This window comes from Emys orbicularis, chromosome 4 (genome assembly GCF_028017835.1).
Source record: "Emys orbicularis isolate rEmyOrb1 chromosome 4, rEmyOrb1.hap1, whole genome shotgun sequence".
Taxonomy (NCBI): Eukaryota; Metazoa; Chordata; order Testudines; family Emydidae; genus Emys; species Emys orbicularis.
The window spans coordinates 115592256-115613142 of NC_088686.1; the positions used below are offsets into that span (position 1 = coordinate 115592256).

Sequence of the window (20887 nt, forward strand, 5' to 3'; positions counted from 1 at the left end):
TTCAGCCCCCACAGAACCCCTTGAGCATTATCTAGGGAGTAAGTTTTTCTCCAAAAGGACCCAGTAACCCCCAAATTCTCCAATACAACCCAGTATGGGTTGCTGCCCCTTTAATGAAAAGCCTCCTCTCCTCCCTCATTCCCCACATCCCAAGCATCCCTGATCCAATCCTCTGTTTTTTTCATAGTCTCTCCCTTCCCCCCTGGTTTTTCCATAGACCAATGCCAGCCCTTCTGTCCCACAACTGGGAGAGGGAAAGATTCTATGGCTTTGATGGAGACAAGAGAGAATCAAATAGGAACCAAAAGGTAAAGCAGCAGCTTTCAGGAGAGAATTTCCTGCTCAGTTTGTGTTGAAAGAAGATATTTTTGTTTTGTTTTGTTTTCATTTTTAAAAAGTGCATGAAAGATTTTTCCTGCCCCGTTTTTGCTTTGTGCGCAGGGAATGGGGAGTCCGTGTCGCTGACGTGTGCTACAGAAGGAGTCACAGGCCGCGGATATTGCTTAGAAACTCATGTTTCAGATTTAAATACCATAGACAGTAAAAATAGAGCTGAAAGTACCGCCCCACAATGTCTGCAAATCATTGCCAGAATGAACAGCTTCAATAAATTAAAAACAAAACCATTGAAATATTATTTACGTCTCAATAAAAATTGCAGTAAAACCATTTACCTTTTTCTTTGTGTGGTTTTTTTTTATATTATATATAATATATATTTATATATGTATAGGGCTGCGGTAGTGCAGCATTATTAAGATACTTAGCCAGAAAAAACACAGACAGAGCATGCTTAGTGCACCAGGATGAGAAAAAGGCTTAGGGGGAGGAGCCAATGCAAATATCCCCACCCCACCCTTGGGAGGGAGCAACCTACATTCCGTCCCCCACCCTGATACAAGGGACAGAGAGCTGGGGTGAGCAAAGCCTCTGCCATTTCCCATTGGTCAGGATAACGCTCTCTTCTAAATGAATTCACCCCTACTTTTTGACTGCACATTTGCAGAGAAAATATTAAACCCCCCTCAGAATTTTAATCTGAGAATGACCCAGCTGGGGTGCTCAGATGTGATGAGCGTCTCCCCCACTTCAGTCAAAGTTCAGCTCTTTCATCACCCCAGCGAGTCACTTTCTGCCCAGGGGGCAGAGAATCCAGGGATGAAAGGGTTAATAGGCTCCTCCCTCCCAAAAGGGAATGCAGCCAGGGTGGGAGGGGAAAAAGAGACCAAGGGGGAGGGGCACTAAGCATGCACAGTCATGTTTCCTGACTTTGGATTCATTCATCTTTATTTCATTTTGGCGTGTGTGCACCTGCGAATACACACACGGGTATAAATACTGTCCCCACCCCCACCCCCACCTTGCCTCTTCCCAGTTAAATATCCACTCCTCACTCTCCAATGCCCCAGGATGAATGTCAGGACACCTCAATGATCTCCATGCTGCCCGAAAAGCTAGACTGTTTGCCTATTTTGCCCAGGTCTTCCCGGGACCTGCCCTCTGACATGGTCTCCTCGAACTCCATCTGGCAGCTCCTCCTCTTGAACTGCTTCTCCGCGGCGGCATCCTCGTGCCAGCTGTGCCGCCCGTCCCTCTGCTCCACCCTCTGCTTGTCCCTCAACCTGATCTCGCAGCTGCCCTGCAGGGTGCTGCAGCTGAACGAGGAGTACGAGGCAGCACTGGCAAACAAGGCCCCGCTCCCTCCGCCGCTGCCGCTGCCCACCGCTGAGTCTGTGCCAAAGTACCAGGGGTTCTCCGACGATGGGGTGCTGGGTGATTCCAAATGCACACCCCAGGCGCCTACCCCCCCTCCGCCGGCCGAGTTTGGTGTCGCAGCTGGCTGTGTGGGCTGCTGTCCCACACCAGGGAGGCTCAGCCGCAGTGTCTGCTTGAGATTGTCCTCCACACTGGTGCTTTTGTGCATGGCACACACCCCGCTGAAATTGAGGCTCATCCCGTGGGCAGGGGAGCCCGCCTGATGCCTATGTTTCCGCCTCTGCCTCACCTTGGCTTCTAGCAGGAAGTCCGGCCCACTGGGCCAGTCGGGACTATCTGGCATGGGCGAGAACTGGCACAAGCCGTTAGGTCCAGAAGGGCTGTCCAGCTTGCAAAGTTTGGGGGCTTCCCCGGTGTCAGCGGGGCCTGGGGTGTCCTGCCTCAGGCCGGGGGAGTAGGCTGATTTGATGTCCAGGGAGAAGGAGCGCTTTAGCCGGTTGGTGTCTTGGATGCGCTCCGAGGACAGGTGTAGGCCGTTGAGTCCTTGCTGTAGTGCTGTGGGTGAGACAATTTTGGGAGCTCCTGCTGGCTCACTGCGGGAGGGTGCCAAGCTTGTGCTTTTCGATATGTCCTCGGCCTTTTCTGAGGTAGAAAGCTTCAGGTGCCTGTTGCTCTCAGGCACTTCAGCCGGGTCTGGCTGGGCATCCCCCTCACTCCTATCACCTTGGGCCTTCAAGGCCTTGAGGAGCTTCAGGCTCCTCTCGTACTCCAGGAGCTGGCCCAGGAAGTTGAAGTTGGGCGATATGGATGGGCGCCGATCTTTGACAAACCTGCAAGGGTAGACAAACAGATGGGGTCGTCACTTGGTCTTTGGCCCACCAGCTAGGCTACCTTAGCTCTGCCGGCCTCTTCAGCGGGAGAAGCTAGTGCATTCTACCAAAAGCTCAGAAAGAAACAGGTGATGAGCGATCCACAATGCCTCAAGGCAGTCTGCAGAGAAAGCCAGGACTGTTTAGGCTCTAGGAAATTTACCACCTCACTCTACTTTCCCATGGGCAGCTCCCCACTCCCATGGCATGCAGTCCATTGTGATATTTCAAAACTGCTCCTGAAGGACAGCCCTCCGCCTCCCATGAATGTAGGGCAGCACCAACCTGCTGCTAGGCCAGCCTACACCAGATTTCACCCTAGTCAAGGGTTTTGCTTCTTGAATCTGAGCCCTTCATTTCCTTTGACTGGGGCAACAATGAGGGGTGTGCACGGGCACTGCTCTGTGGTAGGGCACAAAGCATATACCCCATCCAGGGCCCAGTGTCAGCCTAGCAGCGTGTAACCCACTAGCACTCAGAAAATTCATTCAAAGCAATGCTTTGAAACCCTTTCTGACAGCTTCTCTCCGCCTGCGCCAGCCTGCTTCCCTTTACTAGAGCAGGGGTACATTCACGTACTTCCTCATTCCCCTCATCCACTCGCACCTACCTGTAGGCGTCGTCTGAAGACATGCCCATGGTCTTCATGATGTAGGCGATGGCAATGGTGGCTGATCGGGAGATCCCTGCCAAGCAGTGCACGATCACTTGGCAGCTGGATACCTTGGCCTTGTCTGCAGCATGGTACAGAAAGAACAGCTTTCAGAGGGGTGCCCCTAGAGGTTGGACAGAGTCATTTCATCCTCTGTCCCCATGGAACATCTTTGTGAGGCTGTATGTCTAGTGGCCAACGCAGAGAAGTGGGAGGCAGGACTCCTGGGTTCTCCCCCTGGCTTTGCCAGTGACTCGTTATGTGACCCTGGGCTAGTCTCTGCGCCTCTCGGTGTCCCCATTTCCCCATATATAACATGGACATAAGGACACTGGCCTTTGTTTCTCACTGAGACCCTCAGATAAAAGGCTGTCTTACAGGAGTGCAAAGTATTATCATTTGCACAACTAGCTGGCTGTGGCAAAGGTCACACTTTCAAATGACTTTGATGCTGGTCGAGGTGCCATGTTTTCTAGGGGAGGAAAGGCTTCTCCTAGTGGCTGAGTGTGCATGTTTCACTGTGGGTGAAGGGACAAGGGCTCTCTGGACGAAGAGAGGAGTTGGGGGAAGAAAAGCCTGAGTTTTGTTGGCTGGGATAGGCAAGGAGTGAAGAGTCCAGCTCTCAGTGTCTGGGGCCACCACAGCAAAATCAAGACTGGAGCTGTGTAGCGGGGTGGTCCCCCGCTCCTGCCCTGAAGGGCTTAAAACAGCCAGGGAGCAGGGCTGGGGCAAAGGAAAAGCTACAAGGCTGATTGGGGAAGCGGCCGCAGCTGGGCCACGCCCCAATCAGGCCACAGCTGGCCTGTATAAAAAGGCTGGGAGCCAGAGGCCAAACAGTCTCTCTCTGCCTTCAGAGGGAGAAGGGCCTGGCTGCAGTGAGCTAGAGACAGAGTACCTGAGTGGAGCAGGGCTGGGGACAGGCTGGGGAGCTCCAGCCTGGAAAGCCCCAGGCTGCAGCCTAGTAGGAGGCCAAGGGGTACTGGGGGTTGCAGAGGGCAGCCCAGAGGCAGGCCAAGGCAGCAGGTCCAAACCCAACCTTGCCAGTGATGAGTAGGCTGATACTGCAGTCTGCCCCAGGATGTGGGGCTAGATGATGACTGGCAGTGGCCTTATTCTGAGGTGAGGTAGGGATAGTGGGTGGGGGTTCCCCAGGGAGGGGAGACCCTAGTACTGAGGGGTGTACTGCCAGGGGGCAGCACCCCAGATAAAAGGGCACCGGGGCCCAGGGAGGGACACAGGGGCAAGAGGACAGGCGGATCACCGGCCTGCAGGCGGCGCACCAGGGTGCTGGAAGAGCTAATTCCCTGAAGAGACCAGCAGGAGGTGCCGCAGGGGTGAGTCCGCTCCTCTACAAGCTGGAAGAAGTAAATAAAGGCCCAGAGAGCCAGGGAGATGCCTCACCGATGAACTCAATGGACTTGTCCAGCCAGGGAAGCAGCTTCTCACAGTAGTTGTCATTGACAGGAATGCGCATGAAGTGACTGTCACAGATGAAGTCTGGCTTGGGGCAGGAGTTGCTGGCGTTGAGGACGTAGCTTATTCCATTCTGAGTCATCAGGTCCTGGTGACAGAAGATACAAGTGACGTGGGCTCAGTCAGTACAAAGCTGGACCTTCCCATCTACACTCTCATAGGCCTCACGCACTCCAGTGTTCTCACCTTGCAGTTCCCCACAGTTACTCTAGTGCAGTTCAAAGTAGCAACTTTGGGGAGCACCAGCCCAGATGAGTCAATGAGGAGTAAACCATTGTCATATGGACCTGCTCTGAGCATGGTTAAGCTGACTGCAGTCTCTCTGCACTAGTTCTTCCACCATTGCTCCTGCACTGTGCTAGGTTCTCACATTTGGGGTCCTGATCAGGTGTTGGGGATGCTGACCACCTTGCCCTTCCCATACTGGTAAAGAGAAGTGGGTCCTGGCTAGATAGCAGGGAGTGTGCTTGGGGGGGTCCTGGTAGGGGAAAGACTGAGAACCCCAGAGCTAGAACAATGGTGGGAAATTTTAAGGAAGAAAAACAAAATAGTCAAGGATTACACCTACTGTAGAAGAAAGCTTAGAGGGGCCAGGTTCAGGTGAAGAGAACATCTTACTAGCAGAGCTAGTATTCATTGAATGTAGTCCTCTTTTCTGTTCCCAAATCACTTGGGAACAAGTCATGATTTCCCACAGATTTGTTCACTGTTTGAAACTCTCCACTCCGTGGTTTACCGGAGCCAGTTTCAGTCTATAAGAGACCTGTAAACTGTTTGCTGCTGGTATCATTCCCAGCATAGGAGACTGGCAATTCAGAACATGAGCTGTTTTGTTTGGGACACATTTAGGTCATGTGATTTCCTTTTGGGATGAATATAATCATGGCTCTGGAGCGAACTCTTTGGACTAACCAATTGAGAAGTAGCTTTCCATGAGTGTTCTGCCATAGTCATTACTAGTCACCACTTCTTCCCAACGTTCCTGCCAGTAACCTGACTCGCCTGCATGCTTACGGAAAGCGAATGAAAAAGTCAGAGGGCTAGTTCAAAATGTCAAGTGAGTGTTCATGGATCATTTCTTGCCATGTTCTGCTCATTGGGCACACGTACGTGACCTCTCATCCTTCCCAGAGACAAGGCTAGATTCACCAGTGTGCATGGCCAGAGCAGCATAAAACAGCCAGAGCGTAGTGGTGAATATGACCCGTTGTTCCCCCTGAGAGCAGAAATCCAAGCCAGATTATGTCCAAAACAAGGGAGATCATCCATACCAAAAATCCGATAGTTCTAGTCCTATGAACGCCTGTTCTGTGCTATTTCGGGGCGAGGAAGAGGAACAGAGAATTGAATGGAAGGAAGGAGTTGAGAAAGAAATAAAGGTGCCATAAAATAGACAGTGATTAGGAAAATGGAGAGAAAAAAGAAACCTCCCCCCTGCCCCAGGCTGAGCCCTGTGGCATGGCAGCAGTGAGGTGCAGAGCTACCATATGGGGTTTGCGTAGGGTGACCATACGTCCTATTTTGGCCGGAACAGTCCCTTTTTTAAGCCCTGTCCCGGCCATCCCGACTTTTTTTTCCCCAAAAGGAGGCATTTGTCCCGTTTGCTCTTGCTGACTTGATCAGCTGGCAAGAGCAAACAGGATAAATGTCCACTTTTGTCAAAAAAGTGGGGTGTGGTGCAGAGGGGGCGAGCAGAGAGGGAGGAGGCAGGCCTGGGGGGGAGCAGCATTCCAGCATGTGGGGCCCCCCGCTGGATTCCAGCAACCGGGCAACAGCCTGGTGTGGGGGTGGGGGGTTTCGAGCGACTGGCAACAGCATGGGGGGGACTTGGGCAAGCGGTTGGGGGTGTCCAGTTTTCTCTTTGGGAAATATGGACACCCTAGGTTTGCGTGCTCACAAGGGACTCTGCTATCCCATCACAGAGGGTTGTTCTCTGCCAGCCCTGCTCTCTAATGCCCTGCCAGCCCTGCTCTCTAGGTTATGAGGAGCGAGTGACTCTTGTCTTCAATAATGACCCACTGCGCAGAGAGGGAAGCAAACACCTCTCAGAACAAAGGGGTGAGCAAAAGCTCGTGCTGAGATGGGGTGGGGGGGGGCAGGGTTGAAGCCTCGTCAGTCCGACGCCTGATGTAGGGCTCTCAGGGGACACGGCCGAGATTTCCTCCCTGAATTCCATTTAATTCACCCCGTGATTCCTGTCCTAACTAAGCTTACATAAGAGTCTCTTCCTCAGCAGGCTCCCTAGAAGCCTAACCTCAGCTCCTAGGAGCCAGCCCAGTTCCTGAGCTCACATTCTTGGCATTTTTCTCTTTCATTTCCTTCTACTCCCTGTATATAAAAATTTCTCTCTCCTCTTTCTGGTCCACCCCCATACTCCTGTCAGATGCTTCTCCCCTGGCCCTCTCCCCAGGCGAGAATGTCTGACTGGCTCCCTCCTGCCCACAGTAGGCGCCCAGCGGCATTTTAACTACAATTTCTGTTTCTTTCTTCTCTCATTTATTTTTTTCTTCTCTTAAAACAAAATTCCTTCCCCAAGGTGACATCACTGCCCAAGCATTCCAGCACCTTTAAAAGGACAGTACCCCTCTTTTCCCTCCGCCCTTCTCTTCCCGAAGCAAACCTTTGTCTATTTCCAGGCCTCTTTAAAGAGCCCTTTGCCTTGGACTGTGGCTGCTGGCCCCTTCCCCACTCCCCCCCATGATTAAACATCCCAGCTTAACCCCTCCTCTCCCTCTGGCTGCCAAGCTGGGGTGGAGCAGCTGAAGTCAACGTTGGCAGCCCAGCTGGCAGGGGGGATTAGTGGGGAGAAGCTGGCTCCCTCGATGTGAATCTCGCAGGGGCTCCCTTGGGGCGAGGCACCCTGGCAGCTCTTCTTCTTCCCCCCTTCCCAGCTCCATTGTGCCCCTTCTGTCTCTTCCCCCATTGCTCCTCTCTGGCCTTCCAGCTCTCCTGCCCCTTCCTGGATTGGATGCCACTCACCAAGCCCAAAGAGCTTAAGTCTTTTCTACATGCATATTCTTGGCCATGCTCCCTCACCCTTTGCCACCATGGAGCATGGCAGTCAGGGGAATTAGGCAGCTCCCCTCAGGTTGCAGAGGGAAGGCCGGTCCTTCCTCACACATCCCTTCTGGACTGAATCAAACCACAGCAGGACAACACCCCTGCCAGCCAAAAACTCTGCAAGGCTCCTCCTGCGGATGCTCTCTACAGCCCCCCACAGGCCTTTGTATGTATGGGCCGTGTCCTTAGCTCCTTATTCACTCCAAACTGGGCAGGACAAGCCATTGAAAGTTACACGTGCATTGTCCTCAAATGCGAAACATACAACGAGCTTCTCCCACGTGCCACCCCGACCGGATAGGCCTGTTCCAATTGGTAAGGGGCAACGGCAGCGTGGGGCAGGCATGTCTCCCCACCAGCAAGGCCGTACCTTGTTTAGGACATCTTTCTGGGAGCCCAGGTAGAGATGAGGCAGGATGCGGGTGGGGCCAACATTGGCCACTGGCAAGCACGGCTGGGAGATGCTCATTGGCAAGATGGCAGCTGGTTTCCCTTCGCAGAGTCCTGGGAAGCAAGAGGAGAAGGTGGCAAAGCCCCCTGCAGACAGAAGGAGAAGATTTAGACTATGTAAACTCTCCAGGATGGAGGTGGTCTCTCATTGTGTGTCTGTAAAGTGCCTGGCACAATGGGGTTCTGATCATGGTTAAGAATTCTTGGTGCTAGAATAAAACTGGAAGAAGATACCGATAGTCAATTATAATCAAGCCAGCCCCATAAGAGACTGGTGTTTAACTGATTGTAGGCAACCAAGTAGCTTAATGATGGGCATCAGTGTCAACTTATAGATAAATAAAATATACCGAAAGTGCAGGGGAGGCTGGGGGGAGGCAGAACTAAATAACCTATGTTAGAATTTGGCCAGGACCCCAGGGCTAATCCTCTTTCTCGTATAAATACTTCCATGGGATTTTTAGTGACTACAAGTGGTCAGCGCCAGGATTTTAGATCTGATCCAAATGACAGTAACCCCAGCAGTGCAGTGGTTTGCTAGCACTGTACTGGGCAGTGGCTCAAGGGAAGAGAGTCAGCTAGGGAACATGGCAACTGCTCGCTGCAGAACTTAGGTGTTCTTTGGAGGTCTTCAATCTAACCAGTCTGACCCTGCTTAGCTTGCGGTTTTTGACAGGATCAGAGCACAAATAGCTGCAGGCCTTTGTACTTGAGCAGGATCAGCGTCAGAGTCACGCAGTGTTTTAAGTGGCATTTACCCCCCCTCCTCCAAACACACAGCGCCTCCTGTCTCTTTCCTAAATGAATGCCTGCCTGATTATGCAGCCCTGTGTACAGTGCTAATTAGAAAAATGAGTCCGCACGCAGAGGAGGAGGGAGGTGGGCGGCTGGGATGCAGAAAGTATTTGGACAGAGAGGGTGGAATCTGACTTTTTTTAAACAGATTCCTGAGCAATTTTTCATGGTCAGATGTTGCTAAACGTGATAGCAAGAAGTGTCTGATTCACTGCGCCAGCGCAGGCTGCAAACCTGTTTGTGTCTGTTTTGCTCAGACGGCCCCAAACACCAGATTCAGAGGAATAGCTATGGGGTGGCAGAAGCAGGTAGGGGATGACAAGTGAAGCTAGAATTCTGAGAACTCTAGTCCAAATACAGAGCAGCTCTTCTGAGTCTGAAAATTATAGCCATGCTCACACAGCAGGAATGGTGAAACAGGGCAGAGAATCTTGTTGCACTTTCCAGCCAGGGATCTCCAAGCGCTGTATGAACCTGTAAAAATCCTCACCTCCCCATGCAATTAGGTAACAGCATTAGTTCATTTTGCAGATGGGGATGCTGAGGCTCAGAGAGGTGAAGCGACTTGCCCTAGACCAGTGGCAGAGCCAGGAATGGGAACTCAGGTTTCCTGCCTCCACACCTCTGCTAGGCCACAGCATAGCCAAATGCAGGATTTACCGAAAGGAGCACACAACATGGTCCCTCCTTGCACTGCTTTAACTTGTTATACATGCAAGAGACCTGCTTTCTTGAGGGAGTTTCCTAACACCCACCGACTCCTTTCTCCACACACAGAGTTAGGCCTAGCAACCCTTAGCGAGAACTACATCTGGTCTAGGTTACCAAGCCGAGCGCTCGTGTCAATACGAAGGGTCCCGAGTGGTGTACGTCCCCACTCTGTGCTTTCGATACTAGGGACTATAGATAGTGTAATACAGACTGGGAGTTTCACAGAGGCTGAACAAAGTTCCTGACTCCCATTGACTTTCAGAGAAATCTGGATGTCTAAAATAGGGTGACCAGATGTCCCGATTTGATAGGGACAGTCCCGAATTTGGGGGCTTTTTCTTATATAGGCATCTATTACCCCCCACCCCCTGTCCGGATTTTTCACACTTGCTATCTGGTCACCCTAGTCTAAATCCATTAGGTCCCACTGAAGCTCCCAGCCATTGTTTCTATAGGGACTGGTTCTGTTTCTATAGAGACGAGTTCAGGTAAAATAAGAATCCCTGCCCTTGAACCCAGCCCATCTCCATAACTGAACTAAAACGTCTACTGAAGTTCACTTAACGACCTTCCACCCAACCCCTCCCCCTCTAGGGGGATGGAAGAGGCTGAAACATGGCCCCCCTCCCCCAGGTCATACTCAGTAGGGTCCTGCCAACTTCACAGCAAACCCCCCTGAGAGTCCCCATCCTTACCTTATTGGATCCCAATGTGGGGCTCTGATGAGTCCTGACTAGTGCTGAAACCAAATCTCCAGTGCTCTGGGGTAAAGTGGGGGAGGGGTTGACACAATGGTCTCTGCGGTGCTTAGCCCTCGAGCAGACAGTGTCTGATAGCAGCAGCAGCCAGGTCTCATAGACTGAATGCCCAAGTCCTGGGCCCTATCTCTGCTCAGATGGGGAAGAGGTCCTCAGTCCTCCAAACAAGGGAGATGCCTCATCTTCCATGCCACGGGAACTCCAAGCTGCTTTGGACGGACACCAATCTCCTTGCCATTGGCCCTCACTTTGAGTCCTTTGAAGAACAATGCCTTTTCCCAACACAGCCACACAGCAGGCAGCCCAGTTGTACTTGCCCAAGGAAGCCACTATATTGGAAGAGAAATTGATCTCCAACCTGCAATATCTCCCCTCTGGCCACTTAAGCTTCCCTGTGTTGCTGGCACTTATCACCAAGAACAGCTACCAAAACTTTGGAGACTTGGGATATGAAGAGTTAAAGCACCTTCCAACACTTCCTCCTCCCTGGTTCTTTCAAACATGACATCACCCCCCTCAATTGGGATATTAAATCAGAGTGAAAGAAAGACGCTCGGCACAGGTGCACACAAGCTCTGGTTACTCCCACTCCCTCCCCAGCCACATCAATCTCACCAGGAAGCATAAATCATGAGGCAGAGTGGGATTTGAGTGCAAAGAGCCCACATCTGGAGACTGCAGAAGAGATTCAGTGGACAATGCAGCACAATGGGCAGCCAGGCAGAAGGGCTACCTATTGCTCCCTCCCAGAGAGACCTTTCCTTCTATCAGTCATCGGTGCCAAGGGAAGGAAAACAACCGATCTCCTGTATTTTCATTTGGAGGGTGTATGTGTGGGGAGGTCTAGTCTTGCAATGAATGCGTAGCCATACCAGGGCCAGGCGTGGGCCCATAATCCTTTGTTCACTCAAAAGGCTTAGGAAGTCTTAATAGCACAAAAACGGGTGTTTTTCATCCTGGAGCAAGGTGTGCGCCCTTCCCCCTGGAGTACAGGCTGGGAATCAATGCCTGCCTCCCCGCCCCCGGCCCCTCTACTTTGCTCATGTTCATTATTGGCCTATACAACTTGAAACTCTCTTTAGGAGCCAGGAGTGTTCGAGGTGACATCATAGCTAAAGCAGGCTGGCACTTGCTGGCTGGCACTCTCCTAGCAATGCTCCCCCTCCTCTTGCCCCCGCCAGCACTTGCCTGCCTGCAGATCCTTTGCTGGCTCTGCTGGGGAAAGCACAGGCAAGTGACACAGGGGGCTGGGAAGTGTGCACGGGGAGATTCACTGAAAGGGACAGAGTCACCCTTGCCTCAAGTTTGTATGCCCCAACCACCTCTAGGGAGGAGACATGCTCCCTATATGGCCCACAACAAAGCACCTAAGCACATGCTTAACTTTAAGCACGCGAGTCGTCCCGTTGAAGTCATTTAAACTACTCTTGTGCTTCACTTTAACATCACGCTTACGTGCTTTGCTTGACAGGGTCCTAGCTGAGCAAAACTTTTACCATTTTCTGCTCTGTCCCTTTATAAACCTCTTTCCACATAAACCTTATTTCCTCCCAAACATCATTGCTCACAGCTATTGAGCAATCCCAGGGTTTGAAAGGGAACTGGGGAGACAGCCTTGAGCTGAGGACATCAGGCCCCAACACCTCCGAACTTTCAGGGATACAAAACCCAGCCCTAGAACGTGCAGCTACAGCAAGTCTTAAGTTTTTGGAAAGCAAAGCAGCTTCTTAAAATCACCCCAAAGGCAGTAACTGTCCCTGGCAGCATTCCAAGCAATACTTGGGCTTTCCCTTACCTACACAATACACCATGTTTCAGCGTTAATTCAGAAAAAGAGGGGGCCGTTCTAGTCTTTTATTTGTAATGCTAACACCTCCCTGGGGCTGGCAGTGGGATTCTCCTGGCACGCCTGGAACTAAGAGTGGGGGTGAGAATCTGTATTTGGGGTGGAGTGGGTGGAAAGAGATCTCGGGTTTCTTCTAGATGCTCCCTCAAGCAGGAGCACTGGCTGAGGCTCTTGGATAAGGAGCTGGTCCCTTGCAATGCACAGAACCTTATCCTTGGCCTGGACTCCAGCATTCCTGAGGGCTTTAGAAAACATTCCCTACTAAATCCAATGTTTTCCTGGCTTCTAGAGTTACCTACATCATGCGAGGGTGGAGCCCAAGCGAACAGAGAGATGTGTGTGGATGTGGGGCCCGAGGCTAGGAGAAGTGCTGACACCTGCTACTCCCACTGAAGCGGAGGAGAGAAAATTACAAGAGGTGAGCGCATCACAGGATCAAGACGCTGGTGGGACTCTCCACCTATCCCCAAGCTTCATGGATCAGTCAGTCTCTCTGAAGTAAGAAAAACCCTTAGTGCCTTCTACCTGAGGCTCTCAAAGAACTTTACAGACAGCAAGGAATGTAGCACCACTGGCATATATAGAATTGTTATTGTTCCCATTTAGCAGATGGGGAAACAGAGGCACAGAGTGCCTAAGTGACTTGCTCAAGGTCACACAGCAAGTCTGGGAACAGAACCCTGGTCTCCTGCCTCCCAGTCCTGTGCTTTCACTACTAGGCCCTGCTGCCTCCCTCCCTTTGTAAAACTACCCAAGCGTCCCTGTAAGAGGCTTTTCTCAATGCTCTAGACACTTTGCTGCTGGTGGCAGGAGTCATGTTCACCCAGGGACGCAGCATGGAGCACTTGCCTATTGTACACTGAAAGGAAAGAAGCTATTTCTTACTTCCATCCCCTCTCCTCTTCCCCTGCCCTACATCCCAGACTCTCAACCCCCTCCCCCTGCCACTTTCTCCAGCCCCAGATTGTCACAGAGGATATCAGTGACAACCGCCCATTAAAAACTACTTTCACTGGGAAAACTGGGAAAGTTCAAGGGTGAGGGCAGTGGGCCTTGGAGTTCTTTAAAAGCCCAGACATTTGTCAGAGAAAGCAGCTGCCGTTCCCTTTGAGCTGTAACATCTTCTCATACCACCTGGCCCGCTGGTAGATTGCGGAGAATCATGAGAGCTTCCCTCCTGGGACGACAGGCCGGTGATAAATACAACAGTCAGAGGGTTACAGAGAGAACAAGGAGCCCTGTACAATCATCTCACTACACGCCTGGATAATTAAGAGGCAATGTACAAAGCACATCTCAGCAAACACCAAGACAAAAATAGATGCACACTCGTAATGGTGCTTAGCTGCTTTGTGCCACCATCACAGGGGAAGAAAATGCACCCACAGACATGGCCTAGGCAAGAGATAAATATAGGTGAGGGTCTCCATAATCACTGCTGAATAATGATCGAACCTGGGATCTCTGGATTTGAAAGAAGAAGCTGCCTCCATTGCCTGCGCTAGGAGACAATAGCAGACTTAAGCTTCACAAGTGGGCTAGTGACTGTCCTCAGCTGGCACAAACTGGTGTCGCCCTCCTGAAGTCAATGGAGTTGATTTCCACCAGCTGAAGATCTGGCCCATGATTTGAACAGTCATAGAAATAACAGTCAGAGGACTTTTCTCTAGACACCCCCACACATCAACAATGCCCACGGTGTTCTAGATCATGTCCAAGAATTTTGGGACAGTACAAACCTATTGGGCCATCCAATCCATCTCTCTGCCAGGGCAGGACTGCCCCCGATGGTGGGTTCTATATGACCCTGTGCAAACTGTAACAAGTTCTAGGTGAAGGTAAGAGCAGAGTCCTATTGTTTCGCCTCCTGGGTTGTAAACCCCAGCTTTGTGGATATATACATCCATAAAGGGAAGAATATTGTAGAGTATTAAGAACAGTAATAGACTCCAGTGCAGCAGAACAAGAGACATCCCCTGCTGTCCTCATTCACACTCAGCCAGGCAGCATAGACCCACTCCATTGCCGCTCTCACTATGATCACAGGAAAAGCCAGCAGTTGGGAAAGCAGCTGCGAGGGCAGGGGGAAGGGGACTTTGATAAAAGGTATGCACTCAGAATCAAAAGATATCAGCGTTTGCCTTCACAAGGGAGGACGGGGAGAGAGGGAAATGTGATCCTCATTCTCCTCTAGGGATTAAAGGGCTTAGAAAACCCTTTGAGATATGAAGGCAAGGCAGGGAAATGCGGGGAAGTACTGAAGTGAGATCAAAAGGGATGTGTGGCACGTTAAACAGGGCCATCCGCATCCTCCACTGTTAGAACCAGGGGGACATTCCACTCGGGCTTATGGGACCGCGTTGGGCCGAGCCAGCTGTGACGCTTTGCTGCTCCAGTCAGGTTTCCTTGCAGGCTGGAAACAACACACAATGCCATGGAGCGCACAGAGAGAGTAATGGGGTCATCTTGGCTTGAAAACCTGTTAACCTGTTGTTTTGAGGGCCCCAGGCTCCCCCTTTATTTCCAGCCACATGGGCTCACCCCTCCAAGTCTCCACTGAAACATCATGCCTATCTGTGCCAATGGGGCCTTGGTCCTGCTCCCATCGGAATAAAAGGGAAAACTCCCACTGACTTCAACGGGGAAGGATTAGGCTTTATATAAACAAACAACTCCCCCTCCCCCCCCCCGCAGTAACAAGCGCCGAAGCGATGCTCTAGTGCAGAGACAGCGCTTTGCTCCTGGAGGTGCTCTCTGGCAGTCTCCAGCTCCCATGGGTGCCTCTGATGCAATGGTGCACGTGCTTTCCACAAACACCCCTCTCCCCCGGAGAGCATAAGGGCGGTCTGTGGTAAGCCATACTGGACAGCAGAAAAGTGTCCCATGTACTCACCCCCTCCCTTTCTTTTGTGCATGCAACACGGGCCCTCCGGAACAGGCCCGGGAAGGAGGGTTGCACTTTCACACCAGCAAGAGCAGAGCTATCCTTAGCAGAGAAGAGCAGGGGGACGGAGGCACAGCCACAGAGCGACAGCCTCCATTTGAGCTAGCTGGCTCACGGGCCATTCTGCCCCATCTTCCTCTGTCTCCGGGGGCAGCCTGGCAGCAGCCAGTAGACACCGGAGCTTCGGTCTAGCGACAGGTTATGACTGGTCCCCATCTTTCCAATAACTGCTGTTTAACGGCAGCGGCTGCTGTAATAGCCTTCCTGGTATGACTGTGATGTCGGGTACCTGAGCCTGTACTGCAGCCTGAAACCCGCCTTTTGGTATGACCCAGAGCGGCACAGGACCTACCCCTGGGAGACAAAAGGTGCCTCCGCCTGGAGGTGCTAAAGCGCATCCGCTCTAGGGCGAGACAGTCCCTGCCCCCCAACATCTCTGTGCCTTTGAGGGGGAGAGTCACAGTAGACTCCTCCCTCCCTGGGCGTTGGTGTCAGTAAATGCAGGCAGTGGGCTCAGGATTCAGAGATGCTCCCTGATGAGCATGTAGAAAAGATGCAGCAGTTTCACACAAGTCAGGTACGGCCTTATGAACACTAGTCTCATGTTGCTCCCGCACAGCCCAGCCAGGGCTGGCTCTCACTCCTGGATTACATAAAGCCATCTGCTTCCAGATCTCCTGCCCCTCGATAGCAAACAGCTCTTCATGCTGGTCCCTCTGTGATATCGCCATTTAAAACCTCCGTGCTCATAACTGTGCCTGGGGTTTCCAAGCTGCTTGGCGGTGCCAGCAGTGAATCCACAGCGTCCGACATGCCCGGGGATATTCATTACAGGCTTTTAAACAGCTGGAAGCATTCTTGTCTTTGAATAACAGAGATGTCACTTTCCTCCTTAAGGGTCAAGGCCTCAATTCAGCAAGGTATTTAAATACATGCCTAAGTGAAAGGACGAGTCCCACTGAAGTCAATGAGAGATGCTTAAAGTTAGGCATGTGCTTAAGTACCTTGCTGAATTGGGGCACAAACCCTGTAGTCCTTACTTGGGCAGCGAGTCAATGAGAGAGTAAAGAACTGAGAACTGCAGGATCTGGCCCCTAAAAAAATACCAGCCCTTTGTTTCTTATTCAGTCTCAGCTAAACCTACCTTGTTCTCCTAGTCAGTGACATGACTGAACACGCTGGCCAAGATTCCTTCGAATCAGGGCAGAAAAAGGGAGAAAAGCACATAGAGCAGAGGGGCTGGACAAGGACAGCTGCCTTCAGATACCAAAGTAGCATCGTTTCCTCGGCCTCTGGGAAAATCCCTCACTGCAGCATCCCTCCCCTGGCTCCTACCTCATTTTTTTGCTTGGGGGTGGCCCATTCATGCCAGCTGCTGAGTGAGATGATGAAAGGGCCTTTACTAACACCCTTACTCATCACCCTTTGGAAAGTTTCTTGGTGTGGGTCAGGGCCTCCTGCTCTCTGGGAAGTTTTAGATTTCCCCTTTGCCCCGCCATCCTCATTATTTTTCCATTGGACGAGGTCCCATGTTTAGCCCTTTTGTTTTTGCACAATGACCGTCTCAATGCATAAGAACAACCCCCACCTCACCAAGCTTCCTGCTGAAATAAGTGTTACAGGACAGGGGGTGGGGGATAATAGGAGCCTATATAAGAAAAAGACCCCAAAATCGGGACTGTCCCTATAAAATCAGGACGTCTGGTCACCCTAGCTGGGGGAGCAAGTATCAATGCTGGTCAGGACCCAGCACTGCAATAGCAGGGGAGGCTACAGGTCAGGACTGAGGTGTATGGGCACCTGTGTGGGAAATTTGTGGCTTTCTGTCATCTTCTCTGTAATTAAGAAGTGAGTTCTGGTTTCCCTTCTTCCCAACTAACTAAAGATCCTGCCCTCCTCTCAGTCAGGTCAACTCGCCCTCTGCTGGACAATGCCTACATACATCTCCAATATTCCTTTTTGTACAAGACATCGCCAGAACTCCCAGAGCATTCCAGATGTGGCCTCACTGATTCCTTATAAAAGGGCTAGATTAGAAGGTCCCCACAGCTGTGTTTGCTGGCTCCCCAGACCCTCCTTCTGCTCTGTGCTTTATGGCCTATGAGGATATATTCTCTATTCAGGTTCTTCCACTCCCTCCAACCTTATCACAGTGGAGAGAAACATACATCTACCCTTGCTGCTCCTAGTCACGCTGAATCTCACAGTGTTGTATGGACTGACCTCTCTCTTTATACCCTCCCTCTCCCTTAGTTTGCACCATCAGGAGATTTCAACCTCCCATTGCAGGTTCTTTCTTCCAGGCTGTTGGTATGAGAAGCAGATGAACTAGCGCCCCATTACTGATCCATGTACATTCCCCACTAGTCACTTCCTTCCCTCCCAAACTGCTTCCACCCACCAACCTCGAGCCTCCTTTGGCTGTCCTGGCCAATACTTATTCTTGATTTTATGCCAGCAGTTGTTGACCTCGTAGATTCATCCTACAAGCCTAAAGACCAGGTAAGCCTTGTTGCCTGCTCCTCCCCTAGTCTTGCCAACTGGGTTTTTGGTACTTCCTTAAAAAAGAAAAAAAGAAAGAAACCCACAGTTCCAGCCCCCAAAGTTGCTTGTCCCGATTTTCCTCTGGTGACTGCGCCTGCTCTGGACCAGCTTTACTTGTTCTAAGTAAAGAAGAATGTGTCATTTCCACGACTGACCTATTACTAATTACACCATCACTGGGTTATGTGGCTCACGCCACAAAAACATGCCAAGCTCATTTAGCAGATTCCCATTTTAAGGGATGACGATGGTGGGGGGGAAGAGTTGCTTGATTAAACCATTTGGTAAACTAGGTCATTTGAGGCTAGGCATATTTTAAGCCGCTCTATTTAATTTCACCCTTTCCTCCTCTCACCCTAGTGCTGTGGAGCTAAGACACTGCAAAATCCCTTTTTTAAAAAGGCACTTGCAAGAGGGGAATTTAGTGATCGTCTCAGTGGGGAGAAGTGAAACAGCAGCAGGGGCTATTTGGTTGGTTGGAGGCGGGCTGAAGCAGTGTCACTTTCTTAATATTGTTTCTTTGAACACCCTGTCTGCAATCATCACTTTCTTCTGGGGGAATTCCTCCCTTTGGCCCCCACCCCATGTCCTTTGCCCATGGGGACAGATGACAATTGCCTCACTGGCCCCTAGCAGCCCAGCAACCAATGCATGATGCTGCTTAATGCCTGGAGTTGCCTACAGGAATACACCATCTCCTCTTTGTCCTCCTGCCTTGGAGGAGTGCAAGTGTGGCTACATAAGGACGGAGCCCCCCACCTTCTTCCTGGGAGTGTTCTCTTCCACTCCTACTTAGCCACTCCAAACTTGCAGGATTTAGTCCCAGCTTAGCTAGTCCCACTAAACAAGCAGCACTCCTGGTTTCTAGATGGGAGCCCAAGCAAGTCACAGGGGGAAACCCAGCTGACACAACCTCCCAGTGCCAGTCTCATCTTTCCCTCTCCCCTTGCAGTCAACAGCAGAACCTCACCTGCCATGCTCTGCAGCGAAAGATCTCATTTCTTCCTTTGCTACCCCCCGCGTTCCCTGGAGGGACAGACCAGATGCCCCCCAAAAAGCTTCCTGAAATTGCAAAGGTTGAAAATTGCTAGTATTCCCCCCCATCCAAAAATGCTCCCTGGATCCCTCTATCCTCATGCCTGCAAGATGCCAGCTGCCCGACACCTTTACATTGCCTGCACGTCAGCAGCTCTGCAACGACAGCCTCTTACACAGCATGGGTCAGGCTCGACAAACAGCATCCCCGGCACCCAAAGGAAAGGAGCTGGCCAACAAACCTCGCATGTCCCTGCTCTCCTTCATCCTCCGCACCCTGATTTTCAGCTTCATCTGCCCCTCATGCATGTCCATCCAGAACTGGTCCTCGGAGGGCGCAATCATAACATCCAGAGGCATCCAGGCAGCTGGGCTGCGTCTCACAGAGGCACTGCTTGCCCTAGCAAAACAACAGCTGGCAGGCAAAAAAAAAAAAAAAGCCCGAACTCGCCCCCCAAATCCAGGGTCCAGCAGGAATTAAAATAAAGGGGGGGGGGAATGGGGATGAGAGAGACCCTAACACCCTTTTCCAGCACTAGAGCTTCTTTTCTATCCTCTCTCTCCCTGCGCGTGTGTGCGCAACTCCAGCTCCCGCGAGCCTGAATGAGCTCAGCACATGAGCAACAACCCTGCTGATCATAGCTAAGGGGTCAGGCATGCAACCGCATTCCTTACTCAGCACACAGACACGCAGTTTAACTCATAGGTTACACCACTGACACATGCTTCACTCAGCTGCTTAAAGGGGCGACATCCCATTTTTTCCCATTGACCTTGCTTGCTCTCTGAAATAATTGCTCCCTGAACGCCTGCAGGGGACGGCCAGCTCCCTGAAGGCAAGAGGAGCTGCAGCAAACAGTCCTTTGTTCCATTTGAAGTGAGTATGATTTACTTTGAGGAGTTAATAGTTGTACAGTGAGTTGAAGGTAAAAAGCTCTGTACTGTCTATCTAATGCAATTATCCAGGGTCCATCGCCATGGTACCTAAGCACCAACACACATGCTAAGCACAGTGTTTTTATGATTCTGGATGGAGCACAGCAAACCTTTCCCCATCACCCGGTGTTCTCAGTGGTAGATACAACGAGGAGACTGGCTTGTTTCTTTTTAACTCGTTGATGTTCTTTTTCATTGAAGCCTGAGAGCAGAAGGTTTTTCTTGAGAAAAGGAACTGGGGGGATGGGAGGAATAATCTGGCAGAGACGTAGGCTGCAGGTGAGGGTTGCTGGGACGCAATAATGAGAAGGGAAGAATGGTCCAGCAGTTAGGGCACTCACCTAGGATTTGGGAGACCTGGGTTTGAGTCCAAGCTCTGCCATGGACTGCCTGTGTGACCTTGGGGAAGTCACTTAGTCTCTCTGTGCCTCAGCTCCCCATCTGCAAAATGGGGATAACAGCACAACCCTACTTCACAGGGGCATTATGGGGATAAACCCAATAAAGATTGGGAGGTGCTCAAATACTGCAGTGAGGTGGGCCATATAAGTACCGTAGAAAGAGCATGGAGAAGGGGTTGATCTGGGATTGGTGGCTGCACTGGATTTAAGTGGCGAGTCAGGACATCCTGACTGATTTTGAAGAGGAAGGACAGGAGGTGGGGCTGGAGTTTGAGGATCTGAGTCTTGTTCAGTCTTACCGCACCCCTAACCTCAGCACTTGGTGTAACTGCTTACCACTATACACAGAGTTCTACCTCCTTCCTCTGTCAGAAAACCCTAGGGGTCAGAGAAATCAGCAGGAACAGATTCTAAATGATTCTGTGGGCAATGTTGTTGTAGCTGTACTGGTCCCAGGATACAAGAGACACCGCTGATGAGGGAATATCTTTTATTGGTGTTAATGAGCCACTTCACCTTGAATGGCCTCTTAAAACATGTGTTAACTGCTTATGCTCAACAATCTGTTCCACCTTGTATTGAGCTGGGACACTGAGTATGTTTCCCAGACCTGAAGAAGAGCTTCTGTGGAGCTCAAAAGCCAGATATACACTATAAGCGTACATTGGTATAACCACATTGCTCCAGGGTGTGGATT

General features: G+C 51.2%; 1 protein-coding gene across 1 annotated transcript in view; it reads right to left on the bottom strand.

The window, feature by feature from the left end:
- Nucleotides 1–1417: 1417 nt before the first annotated feature.
- DUSP8 (dual specificity phosphatase 8) overlaps nt 1418–20887 on the bottom strand; it is a 58798-nt gene continuing 39328 nt past the window's right edge. The window contains exons 3-6 of the mRNA XM_065404026.1: nt 8141–8307; nt 4639–4798; nt 3196–3319; nt 1418–2546 (exon numbers count right to left, since the gene is read on the bottom strand). Coding sequence (XP_065260098.1) covers nt 1418–2546; nt 3196–3319; nt 4639–4798; nt 8141–8307 — 1580 coding nt within the window. The remainder of the gene's footprint in view (nt 2547–3195; nt 3320–4638; nt 4799–8140; nt 8308–20887) is intronic.